Raw genomic sequence first — 17,142 nt, 5'->3', positions numbered from 1 at the left:
CACAAGAAGAAGCATATATCCACATACACAATACTTAGAGAAATATAAATATTGTCGTTATCATATAATTATTCTCCCAATTACATAGTGAAATCCTCTCCTGGCTTGGTGCCCGTGGTTTTTTCCCATTCAAGGGATTTCCACGTACAAAATTCTTTATTTTGTTATTGTTATTTTTATTATATCTATAGCTCTATATCTGACCCTGACGACCTGACTAACGGACCATACAGAGCTAGTTAACCCCATTAGAATCTGCCCTGACCAGATTTTGCCTTGCGCAAAATCCACATAAAACAATGGTGAAGGGGCAGAGGGCTGCGCACAGAGAGGTCAGGATGAGTTTGTGCAGGGTATGGATATGGAGCCGGCTCAAGAACAGGGGCCTGTTACTGGTGAAGGGGAAGTGTCTTATTCAAAAGTAGCGAACAAGGTGGATGCGGATGCGGTAGTCCCGTCAATTGAAGATGGTTCATCTTCATTTCAGTTGAAATTTATAGCGACAGCTGATATTCATAACGCGCTGCGAAGGTTGTCAGATAGCGGTGACGGTGAAGTGGCTGAGGGTGGTGCACCGAGAGACCAGGACGAGGCTGTGTAGGGCATGGATATGGAGCCGCCTCAAGATCAGGGGCCCTTCCGTGGGCCCGAATCACTAGTGGTTGGACTAGTGCCTGGCGAGACTGTGGACGTTAGCGGTGCACCGAGAGACCAGGACGAGGCTGTGCAGGGCATGGATATGGAGCCGCCTCAAGATCAATGGCCCTGCCGTGGGCCCGAATCACAGGTGGTTGGACTAGTGCCTGGCGAGGTTGTGGATGTTAGCGGTGCACCGGGAGCGGAACAGCCCATTGACCGACCCCAATTTAGTGGTACGAAAGTACCGGATGTTGAGCCGGGCGTTGTTTCGACCACAGACCGTGAAGATACATCTCAAGAAGGGTCAGAGAGTGGTAGTGGCATGGTCAACGACCAAGGTCAATGCCCTACTGCACAACCCGCTTGTCCCGGTTTATTTCAGAATGATGACAAGCCCATGGATGTTGTAGAGGGAGCAGATAAGGTGGTTGTTGAAGCACCCTCCTCCGAGTTTAAGTTGCCGGAATTTCAGTGTACGTTTATTTCTACTGCAGAGCTAGCTGAGGCATTTAAGGGGGTTCCAGGTAAGGAGTTTGGAACGGCGATGCGGCAGCCTTTTCCGAACCGGCCGTTCTGCGGTGGTCGGGAAATTTATGTCCCCTGGAGTAACCTGGATCACCACCCTTTCCTATTTCATTCAACTGAGCCCTTACAGTGCATCGAAGTGGTCCCTGAGAATTTGACTTGCACCATGGATTGTGGGGAACCCATGCCCGAGCAGGGCTTTATTACTGTAGACCTGCAGCTGAATAAGAAATTATTTAGGAATGTTTTTAAGGAAAGGAAATACGTCCTGGACTATGTATTTAACAAATCAGAAGCTTGGTTGAAAGGGTGAGTCGATTAATTTCTATGTCAAACATATTAATACTTATAAGTTGTCGTAATCATGTTTGCCTTATATAATTTTTTCTTTTTTTTGTAGGGAAGAATTGGCAGTATTTTCAGACTTTTTCTTCGTGTCACGGGAAGACATGTTAACCCTTAAACCTGGACAGGATGTTATGTCTTCTGTAATCGATTGTTGGTGTCTAATAATCAATAAGATGATGTATGACCAAACTGCACCAGTTGCATCCTCTCGTTGTTTTTTCGGGCTTAGTCACACCGTATTTGTCCTATCCTCACTCAATGCAATTTGTATAGTTTCAATTTAATTGTAACGTAAGTGTCTAAATTTAATAGTGCTGCCCTTCGTTTGAATAGAGTGCTGCGCTGGATATTTGGAAAGCCAAGAAGAAAGGAATTGTTCTTGACAAAAAGGACGAAATCTGGGCTGGGTGGGATGCTTGGATTCAATCCTGTTTGTCTCCATTTCAACTTGATTCTGATATGGTAAGTGTAAATGTGACCTTTTGTGAAGTGTAAATGTCATCACACAGAAAGTGTAAATGTCATCACACAGAAAGTGTATATGTGATTATATAGAAAGTGTAAATGTCATGATATTTAAAGTGTGGATGTGATTAAGAAGAAAGTGTAAATGTCATGACATATGAAGTGTAAATGTGAGACATAGTGAACTGTAAATGTCATGATGTATAGTGTAAAGGTGATTATATAGAAAGTGTAAATGTCATGACATAGGGAGTGTAAAGGTGACTAAATAGAAAGTGTAAATGTCATTACATATAAAGTGTAAATGTGATTAGATGGAAAGTGTAAATGTCATCACACAGAAAGTGTAAATGTGATTAGATGGAAAGTGTAAATGTCATGACATAGGGAGTGTAAATGTGTCTCCCTTTTGAACTTGATTTTGATAGGGATAAGTGTAAATACGAAGTGTAAATGTGAGATATTTGAAGTGTAAATGTCATGACATATAAAGTGTGGATGTGATTAAGAAGAAAGTGTAAATGTCATGACATATGAAGTGTAAACGTGAGACATAGTGAAGTGTAAATGTCATGATGTATAGTGTAAATGTGATTATATAGAAAGTGTAAATGTCATGACATAAGGAGTGTAAAGGTGACTAAATAGGAAGTGTAAATGTCATGACATATAAAGTGTAAATGTGATTATATGAAAAGTGTAAATGTCATGACATAGGGAGTGTAAATGTGACGAATTATTGAAAGTGTAAATGTGAAATTTTACCGAGTTTAACTGTTATGGCTTTGTTGTCACATCCGCCAGGTCTTCATCCCGGTCTTATCTGGCAATAATGATCATTACAGCTATGCATGCATAAACTTCGTATCTGAGCAGATAGAGTATATGGACAATCGTCGTTACGACGATGATTTTGAAAAGCTTCCATATTTTTAAATTTCGCGTATTGCGGTAATAACTATAAATAGCATACCTTAATTTGTTCTTTAGTGTATATGTATTCTGGAATTCTAAACACTGTTTTTAAATTGACTATTTTTTTGAAATACCTTTTACAGTGTGATTTAATAGGCGAGTATCTGGAGTCTAAAAGGATTGCCAGAGGTTCAAAGGTCGCCGGGTTTAAATTTGTCAATGTCGAATTTAAATAGCGAGGTAGGGGGTATTCTGCCTATGATTACGGGGTGTACATGATGATACACATGATGCTTTTCAATGGGAAGCCTTTTGACTGCGTCTTAGGTGAGATGGACGTTATCAACCTCATCCGGGCTAAAGTGGTGTCGATCCTTATCCTGAGTGACCATAACAAAGTGAGGGAAAGCGTTCGCGCAAGGATAACCCAGTTCAGGGAAAAGTATGGTCAAGGTCTGAATTCGGTCTCCAATGCTGCACAGAAGCGGAGTCTGGACGATGAGGAAGAGATTACGTACAGTAAACGGCCCCGTACTGCAAACCCACCCCCTAAACGCGTAGAAGGAAGCCCTATGGTCAAACCTGTAGCCATACCGGCGGAAAGCAGCCCCGTCGTTATTCAAGCGTTAGTGCAGTCTTCAGGAAACCAACCCTTGTCAGCCGTAAGGAGCCATCCCCGGGGCGGGGGGGTTGGCTTGGGATGCTCAATCGACTGTGGGGTTGCTGGTACGCAGACTCTTGTTGTCTCGACCTTCTTACGGAACAATCAAACTTTGGTCAGGGGTGTTCGATCGCGTCGAAAGCATGCGGTGGACTATTGCTTGTTAGACGACCACGACTTTGAAAATTCGTTAGTATCTCTCAGACTCTTATAACAGGGTCAATTAGTTACGATATTGAATTTGTAACTAATTCTCAATTTCTTACTGCTATACGTATGTTTCATTGCAGCGAATCAATCTCTTGGTACAGTAGGCATGTCGCGCTACGCCGGTCCGACATCATGTCCATGCTTCCTGAGGTTGTAATGTCGCCTGTTGTCATTGAGTCTTGGGCTGTTTTGCTGAACCACTTGGAGTCTGCTGAATACTTACTTCCTAGGATGGCCTTCTTTGGGATACGTCATATGGTACCCCCCCCCCCCCCCACAAAGCCTAAAAGTCATACATTATTTTTACTTTTATTATGTAGGCTCACTCACTTCTCTAAACAGGAATGTATCATGCAGCTTTTAGATATACGTGAAGCAGGATCACATTCTAATGCCATCACTGATCGGTTGTATCTAATTTGGGATACCTTCATCCAGGATTGTGATAAAACTTTCAACCTGAATGTCGAGTTTATCTTCGTACCTGTCAACATTGGTGGGCACTTTGCATGCGTATGTATAAATTTTGGAGCGCAAAGTGTTGATCTCCTTGACTACCAAGATCATGCCAACTGGGAGCAGTCTGAAATGTGCAATGTTACTCGCCAAGTGGTAAGTCTGATGCCAATAAATCATTTTCGAAGAGATGAACAACATATGGTTTATTTAATTGTTAGTGCTTTAATGGCAGGCATCAGCTGTTAGCGATTATTTGGATGTCAGAACAGATAGGGGGTAAGAGATTACTAGCTTTGAGCATCGGCAAATCCCGTTCAGGCGCCAAACACCCCTTCCTAACATAATAGAATCAGGGATTTTCTGTATGATGTATATGCTGATGTACGAGGGTCAACCTTTTGAGCATCCAGACTTGGAGAGGAAGAGGAATCGACGGTACTTAGTAGTCGAGTTGGTGGCGACCCTTGTACTAGCGGACATAAATGTCAACAGAGACGTTTTTGAAGCAAAGTTGAATGGGTTTATCGCTGGAAAAGAAGATTTATGGAGCAAGTTATAAAAGAAGCGCAAAATTAAGGTTGTGTTATCGAAAAAGTAAACAATTTGTGGACATATTTTTGAAATGTATTTTGTTTGGCAATGTCGAAGTTAGAAAAGAATCTTGACTATTTGTATTTTCGTTGGGCAATGTTTACACTAATGTGTGTAATGGTATATTTTTTGGCAGTTATAATCATAGTTTTTTCAAAGTGTAAATGTGACTAAATTGCAAGTGTAACTGTTAACACACTTAAAGTGTAAATGTTAACACTGAAATTGAAGAATAGTTTCATTCAGATGAAACTATTATTGAAAGTGTAAACGTTATCATACTGAAAGTGTGAATATAAACACACTAAAATTGAATTTCAGTTTCATTCAGATGGAAGGTAAATGTGAATGAAAGGTAAAGGGTAAATGTGGTGACATGGGAAGTGTAAATGGTAACACAAGTTACTTGAAAATAAGTGTAACTGTTACTTGAAATAACATAAGTAATCCAAAATAAGTTCAAGTAATACAATGTTTGGCTATCTAATAAAACAGAGAGATTTTGGTCTTATGACAGTGTAACTCTAACGTTTGGTGTTACTAAAAGTTACACCAACTGCAGTTCAAAGTTATGCTGCCATGAGACCAATTCCTAATCCCTCGCTCCAGTTATAGCACATCAAAGTTTAAAGTTACACACTCAAAATATATAGAGCAACATTTGTCACTGCTCTGACGTCTATTCTTGTTCTGATTCCAGCTCTTCCTCCTCCTCTCCTTCATCCTCTTCTGGTTCAGACGACCCTTCGCACAATGGCGTGTGTGCTGAGAAGGGGTTAGGGCAGTTCCTCTTGTCGTGATTTTTCATTCTCTTGCAATTCTTACACTTACGTTTGGGTTTCCTAGCCAACACCATTGCTTTTGTTTTGGCTGACAACAATCTTTTTCCGCTACCCTTGTTTTTCGAATTCTTTGGTGGTAATATCGTCACTACCTCACATGTCGTACAATTCAGACCATTTGTTGATTTTTATTCAACACTTCCCCTAATGGTGACAGCGACTCTTTAAATGCCCTAATTACAGCGGAAAAGTCATCAACAAGAGCCTACTCCTTTGTCTCGAAGGAGCCCTACGACTTCATGAACTTGACCACATTATTGACATTGCAATTTGTTTTTCATCGATGACTTGCATGTTTTCTGTCCCTTCACCATTACATTTGAAAATCCTTAATCGGAGATACTCTTTCATCCATCTATTTACAACATAATCTTCTGGTATAGTCTTTATCCCACTTGCTGAAAAAATCCATATTATATGATGGCATAGGATTCCGGTTCTTTCAAACATCGTACAACTGCAGACTTGCTTTACGTGTACTGTGTCATCGATTAAAGCTAGCATGTAAGTGTGAATGTTAAAAATAGTGTAACTGATTATATAGAAATTTAAATGAGATAAAAACAGAAACTGTAAATGACATATCATGGAAAGTGTAAATGTCATATGATGTAAAGTGTAAATGTCATGAACTGTAAAGTAAGTTATTAGAAGTGTAAATGTTAAGTTATAGGAAGTGTAAATGTCATGAACTATAAAGTGTAAATGTTAAGTTATTAGAAGTGTAAATGTTAAGTTATAGGAAGTGTAAATGTCATATCATTGAAAGTGTAAATGTAATATCATTGAAAGTGTAAATGTCATGAACTAGAAAGTGTAAATATCATTGAAAGTGTAAATGTCATGAACTGGAAAAGTGTAAATGTTAAGGTATAGGAAGTGTAAATGTAATATCATGGAAAGTGTAAATGTCATATAATGTAAAGTGTAAATGTCATGAACTGTAAAGTGTAAATGTTAAGTTATAAGAAGTGTAAATGTTATGTTATAGGAAGTGTAAATGTAAGTTATAGGAAGTGTAAACTACCTGGACTGTATGCAACTTCAAAATTCTTCTTCCTGGATGAATCTTTGACAGTAGTTACCTCTAGCTCGCCTCTCTCAGTGAAACCTCCTGTTCTACATGTATCAATTGAGAAGATGGCTTCTTCTTTGAATTTGTGGAAAGCTGAATAGGTGTACACCTTTGCAGCATGAATCTCTAACGCCAGATGTGTTGACGCCGTTGCGGACGAGTGCTTATCCATGTTGTCAAGCTGCTTTTGTGTATGTCTTTGTTGGTCCATAGCGCTCTCAAAACGCATCCAAAACTCAACCAATGTTCCTGACTTATGCTCAAACCTCTTGAAAAAGCTATTTTCGCTCTCTGATCTTTGAGTCGTCCTCATAATCGACGCCATCCTCAAGTCTCTGCAATGCGCCATCATCCACTGTCCCCTTATAGCATACGTATCCGCAAACCAATCATTTACGCCAACACCATGATCTTCAATTATTTGCTCCCAGATACCATCAAATTCTACTGCTTCAAGCTCATCGTCCCATATAATGTCATTAATTTTACACATGAAGTCATTATAATCACTCCTAGAGACACCAAACTTACTGGGTATTTTGTTCATTATATGCCACATACAGAACCGATGGCACGCTGTCTTAAAAACAAGAGGGACATATTTGATAATACCTGGGTCCTGATATGTAGTTATGTACTCGGGTTACTTACCCCCCATTGCTTGTAAAAACCGGCTGAAAACCTAATTAAATGACTCATAATCTTCTTGTAACAACCCGGATTATAAAACAAAGGAAAAACATATGATATAAAGATATTATCAGAGTATGTGATAATAAATGGGTCTAGGTGGCGGAAACACCTGACAAATCCGGTTTGCTACTAAATGCAAAACCAAACTAATACATTATTAAGGTTCTCAAAATATAAAAGCAAACTCCTAATTTATTATTAAGCTCGCTTCGCACATTCCCCAAGCAAGCATCATCCAAACAGCAAACATCTGAACAACCTGAGAAGGGGGTCGACAATCAGTCGGGAGTAACTAGATGCTCTCCCAATCATGTTTACAACAATTAAATATAACCAACAATTAATAATAATTGAAATGCATAAACAGTAAACATGTGAGATCATCTATACTCATGAAAAATCAAACTCTGACTTACTACTCATGATACTCATAACACTAGACGAATGAGACTATATGAACTTAGACCATAAGCAAGAACTAGACCATGGACACCTACAAAACCCAAGTAGACACGATCCACAGCACATAAGGCACAAAGCTAGCAACAAAGCATAGCGAATAGAGCGAACGCCGCTAGAACATTTAACTGATGAACTAGCAGATGGAACGTTTAACTGACGAACCATCGGTTGTGAAGTATTTAACTGATACTCCACGGTACTATGTATAGCGTATCACCACCGCCTATATGCCTAAGACCTGGCAGACCCTCGATGCATTAATCGTACATCGAACGACACTCGGGACCCGAACGTTTAAGCGACGAATATGGCCACCCCGACACATAGACCAATAAACCTCCGAAGAGCAGCTCTTGATTTATTCCGATAGTATTTAACTGATACTACCGTCATCTATTCGACTTAGCCAACAAATAAATGCACAGTTTAACTAACTGCACACGACATGCGTGAACTATATCACGACGCAACTCATAAGAACAGTTTAACTGATTGTCCAACTCATGCGTGAATAACATCACGATTCAACATAGTAGAACAGTTTAACTGACTGTTCTACCAACATATGAACAAGAGTAACCAAGGACATATGCAACAAAAGGATATAACACGTTGAACACAACACAACATGTGAAGCAAGCATACACAACCAATGTTATAGTAACTTCAACTATAACTTTAATATTTAACCATTCAATGTTATAGTAACCCTAACCATAACATGAACTCTGGATGTGAGGTTATAGTAACCTCGACTATAACTTCAGCATATATAACTTGAAGTTATACTTACCTCAACCATAACCTTGACACGAAAGTCAAAGTTATACTAGTTCCAACCATAACGTTGAGCCATAAATCTCAAGGTATGTTAGTTCCAGCTATAACCTTAACTCGTACTTCAATGTTACAGTTGCTCCAGCCATAACTAGAGTAACTACCCAAAGTTGTACTAACTTCAGCTATAACACTTGAATCATCATCAATGTTATACTAGCTTTAGCTATAACTTTGGAGAGAGCCCTTGGCCGCCTATCATGCCGCCACTAGGGTTTATTCGTAAACCCTAATTGCGCTCATGATACCCATAATAAACATTTAAACAATATACGATATATGATTAAAGCATTAAAACATATACAAGCATGCGAAAACATAATTAACATGAAAATAAACAATCAAACACGTACCAATTACACAAATCAATTATTAAATCATATAAATTACATCAATTGGCATAAACACAATTAAAGGAAAACACCTAGTTACCTTATTAAGCAAATAATCCTAAAGATTGTCTTCAACGATATAAACTTCTTCTCCAGGAGCAACTTCCACGCCTTCATTGAAATCACCCACGTGCCAAAGATAACGAAACTAATAAATATACTAACTATATATAAAAACTATAAAACTATAAAACTATGCGAAAACATAAAACTTACGAAGAAGATAGATAAATCCAAGAAGTAGGATCGATCTAAGCACGAAAGATGATGAAGGGAGGAGGAAGGAGGCACACGAAAACCCTAAAAGAGGGTAGGGCGTGCGGCACCAAGAGAGGAAGGAGGAGGGGAGAAATTAGGTTTAGGGTTTTGAGAATTATGAGAAAAGAAAAGCAAGGGTTTGGTTTCCCCTCATATTTATAGAGAAGCTCATGGGTTTATTTCAAGCTTAAGCCCAAAACTTACCCATCAACACCAAGAAACACGTGAGACCCAAGGAAGGAGCGGGTCTTCATCGTTTTCGAGCCCAACGAGCCCAAAAGACAAGAGACGGATATTTTCCCGAAAAATAAAATATAAACTATAGGAAAATAAAATTAAAAAATTATATTATGGAAATTAGGAGTGTTAAGGAAATTAGGGGTGTTACACTTCCCTTGCCATTAGAGCCCCACAGAACGTCACAGATCGTTTATGGTTGTCAACACCTGTGAATGGTGTGAATACCATAGAATACTTATTGGTGGAGTAAGTTGGGTCGAATGACACCGCATCACCAAAAAAATTTTAATTATCTCGGACAGTACCGTCCGCCCATATGGCCCTACATAGGCTGCCATCATCGTCAAGATCATAGTCAAAGTAGAAACCTATTCTTGTTTCAGTCATTTCCTTGAAATGGTCAACGAACAACTGACCATCCCGTTCGTGAATGAAACATTTAACATCCCTATGGAAGTTCTTAAAATCATTTAAGCTTGCTCCAATGTTTTCGAATCCATTCACTTGTTCTTTGCAGATTCTGTATGTCTTTGTTGCTCCTATCTTCAGCTGCCAATCAATCATTAACAGATACGTTATATAAATATAACATGAATGGAATTATTTATTTAGTATAGACAGTGATTATATATTACAAACCCTTGATTTCGAAACGATTATCATCTTGTGATAATCTCTTATGTTACGCGACAATTTCTGGAACTCTCTGTCCTTAAGTGAGATAAGCTCGTGATTGTAACCCTCGTGGAACCGGTCAATTAATAGAAGACCATTCTTCATATATAGTCGTATCCTCGCTTTACACCCCACTCTAGTGACCCTGAATATCCTCTGTGAATTCTCCATAACCAGTTCGTCATCCCGTTCTTTACTTGGCGTCTTGTGAGCGAAACCTTCTCGATTGCAGACGACGAGCTTTGACTTGATCTCACCGCCACGCCATTTTTTTGTTGTGTACCTACGCACATCAAAACCACAAGCAATGGCGTATATCTCATAAAAAGTCACCGCATCCTCAACCCCCCCCCCCCCTCCCCAAACTCCTGCCCGATGTACGGTGTAAACCTCTTCTCGACCTCCCTACACAGCTCCTGCCTGTCAGGTTGCACTCCATTCTGTTTTAGTGAGTCTGTAAATGTGCACAAAGTGTAAGTGTAAATGTAAATGTCATCAGATATGAAGTGTAAATGTAAACGTAAGTCGAAGTAAAGTGTAAATATAAAGGGAATGTTCCATAAATGTAAATGTTCCAAAAGTGTAAATGTCCAAATTATGATGTCCCAAAAGTGTAAGTGTAAATGTAAACATTCAAAAGTGTAAGTGTAAATGTCAGCAGAAACGTAGTGTAAATGTGCTATTCTGAAACTGTAAATGTCAGCAAAAATGTAAATGTTGTCAGAATGCTAACTCAAATTAAAACTATAACAATAACAATTAAAAGGTGACTATAACAATTAAAAAGTGTAAATGTAAAGCTACACCAAAAGTGTTAATGTAAATGTCCAATAAATGTAAATGTTCCAAAAGTGTAAATGTCCAAATTATGATGTCCCAAAAGTGTAAGTGTAAATGTAAACATCCAAAAGTGTAAGTGTAAATGCCAGTAGAAATGCAGTGTAAATGTGATGGTGTAAAAATGTAAATGTCAGCAAAAGTGTAAATGTTGTCAGAATGCTAACTCAAATTAAAACTATAACAATAACAATTAAAAGGTGACTATAACAATTAAAAAGTGTAAATGTAAAATGTCAACAAAAGTGTTCATGTAAATGTTGTCAGAATGCGTTGATACTACTCAATACTCAAATTAATGAAAAGCCAGCATGCAGATTTACTTCTAACAATCTTCATTTCAAACCCAGTAACAAATAACAATAACAAGAATGAACAAATACGATGACCTGCAAATTTTATCATGACCTTCATCCATCCTATTCAACTGAAAATATTAAAACGTGACTGAAAACAATGAATAAAATGTAGAAATACCATTGATGCCGCTATTATTTGCATGTTTACGCTGATTTGCAAGATTTAGAGAGAATTTTAGCTGAAAAGTTTGTTTTCAAAATGAAGAACCCAGTTTTAGAGAGAAGAAAGAAAGAACCCAGTTGGAAATAAGTGTGTTAAGGAAGGAAGAATGTGGGAGTGTAAACATAGTACAAAGGATATATCCTTTTGTCCGTCAGTTTTGATCATTGGGAATGACAACTTGCAGGGTTTGTTCTCCTCTTTCCTACCCAAGCTTTTCCCTTTTTTTTTTGCCTATATTTTGTAAATAATCTCCACCTTAGATGTTGTCCATCTAAAGGTCCTTATAAGGACTTAAGGACTCAAATGAGGTAAGGGACTCATTAGATCTTACCTCTATATATATATATATATATATATATATATATATATATATATATATATATATATATATATATATATATATATATAGGTGGTATATATATAGACCTTTAGATGGTATATATAGGTAAAATCTAATGAGTCCCTTACCTCATTTGAGTCCTTAAGTCCTTATAAGGACCCTTAGATGGACAACATCTATGGTGGAGATTTTTTACAAAATGTAGGCCAAAAAAAAAGGAAAAGCTTGGCTATGAAAGAGAGGACAACAATTCCGCAAATTGTCCTTACCAATGATCATTTCTCATGGACAAAACCATATATCCTTTGTACTATGTTTCCACTTCCCACATTCTTCCTTCCTGAACACACTTAATTCCAACCTTTTTCTTTCTTTATTCTCTCTAAAACTGGGTGCTTTCATCTCAAAACGAAGCTAAAGTTCTCTCTAAATCCTCCAAATGAGCGTAAACATGCAAATAATAGATGGCATCAATGGTATTTCTTCATTTTATTCATTCTTTTCAGTAACGTTTTCATATTTTTCAGTTGAATAGGAAGGATGAAGGTAATCATTGATTTTGCATGTCATCGAATTTGTTCATTCTTGTTTTGATTATTTGTTACTGGGTTTGGAATGAAGATTGTTAGAAGTAAATCTTCATGCTGGGTTTTCATTAATTTTAGTTTGGATTAGCATGAACGTATTCTGACAAAATTTACATGAACATTTTTCCTATAGTTTTACATTTACACTTTTTATTGTTATATTTTTTATGTGAGTTAGCATTCTGAGAAAATTTACACTTTTGTTGACATTTACACTTTTAAAGCCTCACATTTACACTGCATTACTGCTCACGTTTACACTTTTCTTGTACTTTTAAATTTACACTTTTTTATTGTTATAGTCACCTTTGCATTTTTATTGTTATATTTTTTATGTGAGTTAGCAGCATTCTGACAACATTTACACTTTTGTTGACATTTACACTTTTAAAGCATCACATTTACACTGCATTCCTGCTCACATTTACACTGCATTCCTGCTCACATTTACACTTTTATTGACATTTACACTTTTAAAGCATCACATTTACACTGCATTCCTGCTCACATTTACACTTTTGGTGTACTTTTACACTTTTGTTGACATTTACACTTTCAGACAATCACATTTACACTTCCTTTCTGCTACACATTTGGATGTCAACACACTTTTGTTATCTTTACACTTTTGTTGACATTTACACTTTTTTATTGTTATAGTCACCTTTGCATTTTTATTGTTATATTTTTTATGTGAGTTAGCATTCTGACAACATTTACACTTTTATTGACATTTACACTTTTAAAGCATCACATTTACACTGCATTCCTGCTCACATTTACACTTTTGGTGTACTTTTAAATTTACATTTTTTTATTGTTAGTCACCTTTGCATTTTTATTGTTATATTTTTTATGTGAGTTAGCATTCTGACAACATTTACACTTTTGTTGACATTTACTCTTTTTGCTATAGTTTTACATTTACACTTTTTAATTGTTATAGTCACCTTTTAATTGTTAATATTATAGTTTTAATTTGAGTTAGCATTCTGAAAACATTTACACTTTTGTTGACATATACACTTATAAAGCATCACATGTACACTGCATTTCTGCTGACATTTACACTTTTGCTGACATTTACACTTTCGTAAAAAGACATTTACACTCCGTTTTCTACCGACATTTACACTTACACTTTTGGATGTTTACTTTTACTATAGTTTTGACATTTACACTTTTGATGACATTTACACTTTCAGAACAGCACATTTACACTTCATATCTGAGGACATTTACATTTACACTTTGTTGGGTTCCTTATGTTGATGATAACATGCCCATTTGATTTGTGTCATCTTAGTTTACCTTTTCAGGATATATGATCATATCAAGCATGGATTAAGAAGTGTTGAAGTTGTTAATCATCCCATTGTATTAAGTCAAGTGTCATCTAATGTACAAGTGAGAAAGTAGAGTATATTAGAGTAATAGAAACAGTCCAGACGACTGTTGCTTTCACAAGTAAACAGCTGCTTGGATTATTGTCACAACTCGTAAAACTTGAAGTCCCATTTTATCTTTCAAAAGCCTTTCACGTGAATCTTATTTTTCAAAGATAAAATTCATATTTTTTATTAAGGAGATGGTCTTCAATAAAGAGTGGTTTGAATTATTATTTTTAAAATGTTTCCTCTTTATGCAAATTCAACCCTTTGGTTCTTTAAGAAAACAAAGAATGCTTTTTGCCTTTTTAGTGTTAACTTGTCATCATGTGACTTGTCTTTTCTCTCTTTGTTTTCTGAATTTGCATGAGTTTTTAAGGATATCTTTCAAACTATATTTCCCTATTCTTGCCTTTGCAAAAGAGCCCTTTTTGGTGCAAGTCTTGGGTGGTTGCTATTGCCCTTCACATGTGAGGTATTTGACCCTTCAAAACCCTAGCAACCCCCTCACCCATTTCCTCTATAAAAGGCGAGTCCCTCCTTCACAAAATCTTAAGACTTTTCTGAATTAATTTTTCCAACTTTGCAAATTGTTTTTAAAGCATAAAAATCGTGTTTATTTGCAAAACCATTAAAAGTCTTCAAGTTGTTACAGTCGTGGCTACTGTTGCTTTTCTATACTAAACTCTCTTGCTTATGAATTGTTGATCTTGTAAAAGTTGTCCATCTCTATTCTTTGTTAAGAATGTGTTAGTGGAAACTTGATCCTATAACATTCTAAGTGTGTTAGTAGAGTTTAGGACGGAGTAGTCTTTAACTCTTGGCAACCGGAGTAGGTTGTGAGTTGGCAACCGGAGTAGGTTGCGAGTTAGCATGTCATAAGAACGGAGTAGTTCTTGTACTAGCTTTACAACCGGAGTAGGTTGGTGTCTTTTATTGTAAGGGTCTTTTAGTTGTCAGAGTAGATCACTAAAAGAAAGCAATAAAATGGTAGATTGGACGTAGGCACTTGAGTTTCTTGCCGAACCAATTCAAAAATCTCGTGTTCAAGTGTTTACTTTATTTATTTGCAATTTACTTTGTTTGTTTGTTTTGCTTTGCTTAACCTTAGAAGTGATTCATCATCTTTGTCGCATTTGGTCTGCAGTCATATTCCACAAACTGAGACAAATAGATACAGTCAGAACGATTGTTGCTTTCATACTTCAGCAAACATTCATCGTGATACTTGTTCAATCTTTCAAAATTATTCAAAGTATCTTCTCATCTCTTTTGTCCTCGTAACTCACTTTAATTCAATAAAGTTGGAGTTATAAATTTTTAAATAGTACCTAATTCACCCCCTCCCCCTCTTAGGTACTTGAATCCATAAACTCAACAATTGGTATCAGAGCCTCGTGCTCTTGATCGAGGCTAATCGCCTTAGAGTTTGATTCGTGGGTAATGGATTCCGAGAAACACTCCAAGATCCCGGTCTTTACCGGTTCGAATTTTGGATGGTGGAAACTCAAAATGGAACATTACATCAAAAGTATCGATTATCAATGTTGGAACATCATCCAAAATGGACCTCTTGTTATTGAGGAAACCGATATACTAACCGGTTTCACCAAAACTAAGGAGGAAAGAAATTACAATGAAAATGATTTCAAACTTGCCGAAAAGAACTCCAAAGCAATGTCGATTCTTCAACGTTGTGTTGGTGAGGGGGAAGTTAGTCGAATCTCTGGATGTCCTACGGCAAAATCTATTTGGGACTCTCTTGTACTTGCATATGAGGGGACTTCCCAAGTTAGAAAACACCGTATTGACCTTCTCATGCAACAATATGAGATGTTTAGAATGTCAAAGGACGAGTCCATAAATAGCTTTTCTTCACGTTTTTCTTGTATTATTAATGAGCTAAAAAGTCTAGGAAGGGATTTCGAGTCCGAGGACATCATTTGGAAAATCCTTCGTAGTCTAACCTCTAAGTGGCAACCCAAAGTTACCGCTATAGAGGAAGCCAAAGATTTGTCAACCCTATCTCCTCATGAACTAATGGGATCACTAATGGCTCACGAGTTCAATCTCGATAAGCATTCTAGTGAGTCTTCAAAGGGAAGGAGCCTCGCTCTCACGTCCTCTCCAAGCGATGGAGAAGACGAGGAGGAAAAAGAGTTTGCTATGTTCTCAAGGAATCTAGTTGGGTTGGTCAATGATCTAGAAAATAGAAAGTTCAATAATAATTACTCGAAAAAACGTTTTCCTAGGAAACGACCTAGTTCCACCGTGGGATGCTTTAAGTGTGGTGATAAAACTCACCAAGTTAAAGAATGTCCCAAGTGGGATGAAATCGAATCAAAGGAAAAACGAGACAAAGTTAAAAGGGACTACAAACATAGAGTCATGACCGTAATTTGGGGAATGTCCGACTCCGAGGAAGATGAGGAACTCATCGAGGAGCAACTAGAGTCTAAAATGTGTCTTACAAGTCATCTCAAGGACAAAGTCTCAAAAACTTCCAAAATTGAACATCTTAGATGTCTCATGGCTCACCCCGATGATTCCGACTCGGACTCTGAAAATGAGGTAAAACATCTAAAAGCCAAGGTTAGATCTTACTCCAAAGAAAAGGTATGTAAGCTTCTTGACAAACTCTTTGATAAGTGTCGTTCACAAAATGATAAGCTTGATGTCATGCAAGACGAAATTGAAGAAATTGCTCAAGAAAACTTTAACCTTAAAAATGAACTGAAAGCAACAGACAGTGTCACTGTCACCTCTGAGGCTTATGATGAAGTAAAAAGAGTCAACAAATTGAACAAACAATTGACTAAAGAACTTGAGTGTCTTAAAATGATCCCCACGGATGTCTCTGGCCTTGAAAATGTCAACACCACTTTGGTGATGCAAGTTTCCTTGCTAACCAAGGAACGTGATGACCTTTTGAAGGACAAAGATGCTCTCAAAGATGAATTAGATGACCTTGTGGTTGAGATTGTAGACCTAAAAGAAACAGTGTCTGAGACTGTTTGCTTCGACAAACATTTAGACAAGTCCAATGAGAAAAGTGAATGTTTGGTCAATGAAAACAAGTGTCTAAAAGGTGAGGTAGTTAGTCTCAAGAAAGAAATAGAGGTTCTTCATGAGAGGCTTACCTTTCTTCAAAAGGGTATGCCCGAGTGTAGCACTTCTAGAT

The 17,142-nt window shown here is 37.3% G+C and overlaps 1 protein-coding gene across 1 annotated transcript; it reads right to left on the bottom strand.

Annotated features, from left to right (window-relative positions):
- Positions 1-9,756: 9,756 nt before the first annotated feature.
- Positions 9,757-11,542, bottom strand: LOC141607567 (protein FAR1-RELATED SEQUENCE 5-like). Its single transcript, XM_074426918.1, has 5 exons — positions 11,533-11,542; positions 10,678-10,741; positions 10,252-10,570; positions 9,918-10,161; positions 9,757-9,818 (listed from the first exon to the last, which is right to left on the bottom strand). The coding sequence occupies exons 1-5, from the start codon at positions 11,540-11,542 to the stop codon at positions 9,757-9,759; spliced, it is 699 nt and encodes a 232-aa protein (XP_074283019.1).
- Positions 11,543-17,142: the final 5,600 nt, after the last annotated feature.

Source organism: Silene latifolia, chromosome 10 (genome assembly GCF_048544455.1).
Source record: "Silene latifolia isolate original U9 population chromosome 10, ASM4854445v1, whole genome shotgun sequence".
In the NCBI taxonomy this organism is placed as follows: domain Eukaryota; kingdom Viridiplantae; phylum Streptophyta; class Magnoliopsida; order Caryophyllales; family Caryophyllaceae; genus Silene; species Silene latifolia.
Note: the sequence above shows the minus strand (reverse complement) of the source record. Positions and strands in the feature narration are given on the sequence as shown.

What these genes read in the sequence shown, in the direction of transcription:
- LOC141607567 (XM_074426918.1), bottom strand. An exon ending in TGTAGGGAGGTCGAGAAGAG is followed by an intron (nt 10,571 to 10,677) that starts GTTTACACCGTA and finishes TGATGTGCGTAG; the next exon opens with GTACACAACAAAAAAATGGC. An exon ending in TAGGGCCATATGGGCGGACG is followed by an intron (nt 9,819 to 9,917) that starts GTACTGTCCGAG and finishes CACCATTCACAG; the next exon opens with GTGTTGACAACCATAAACGA.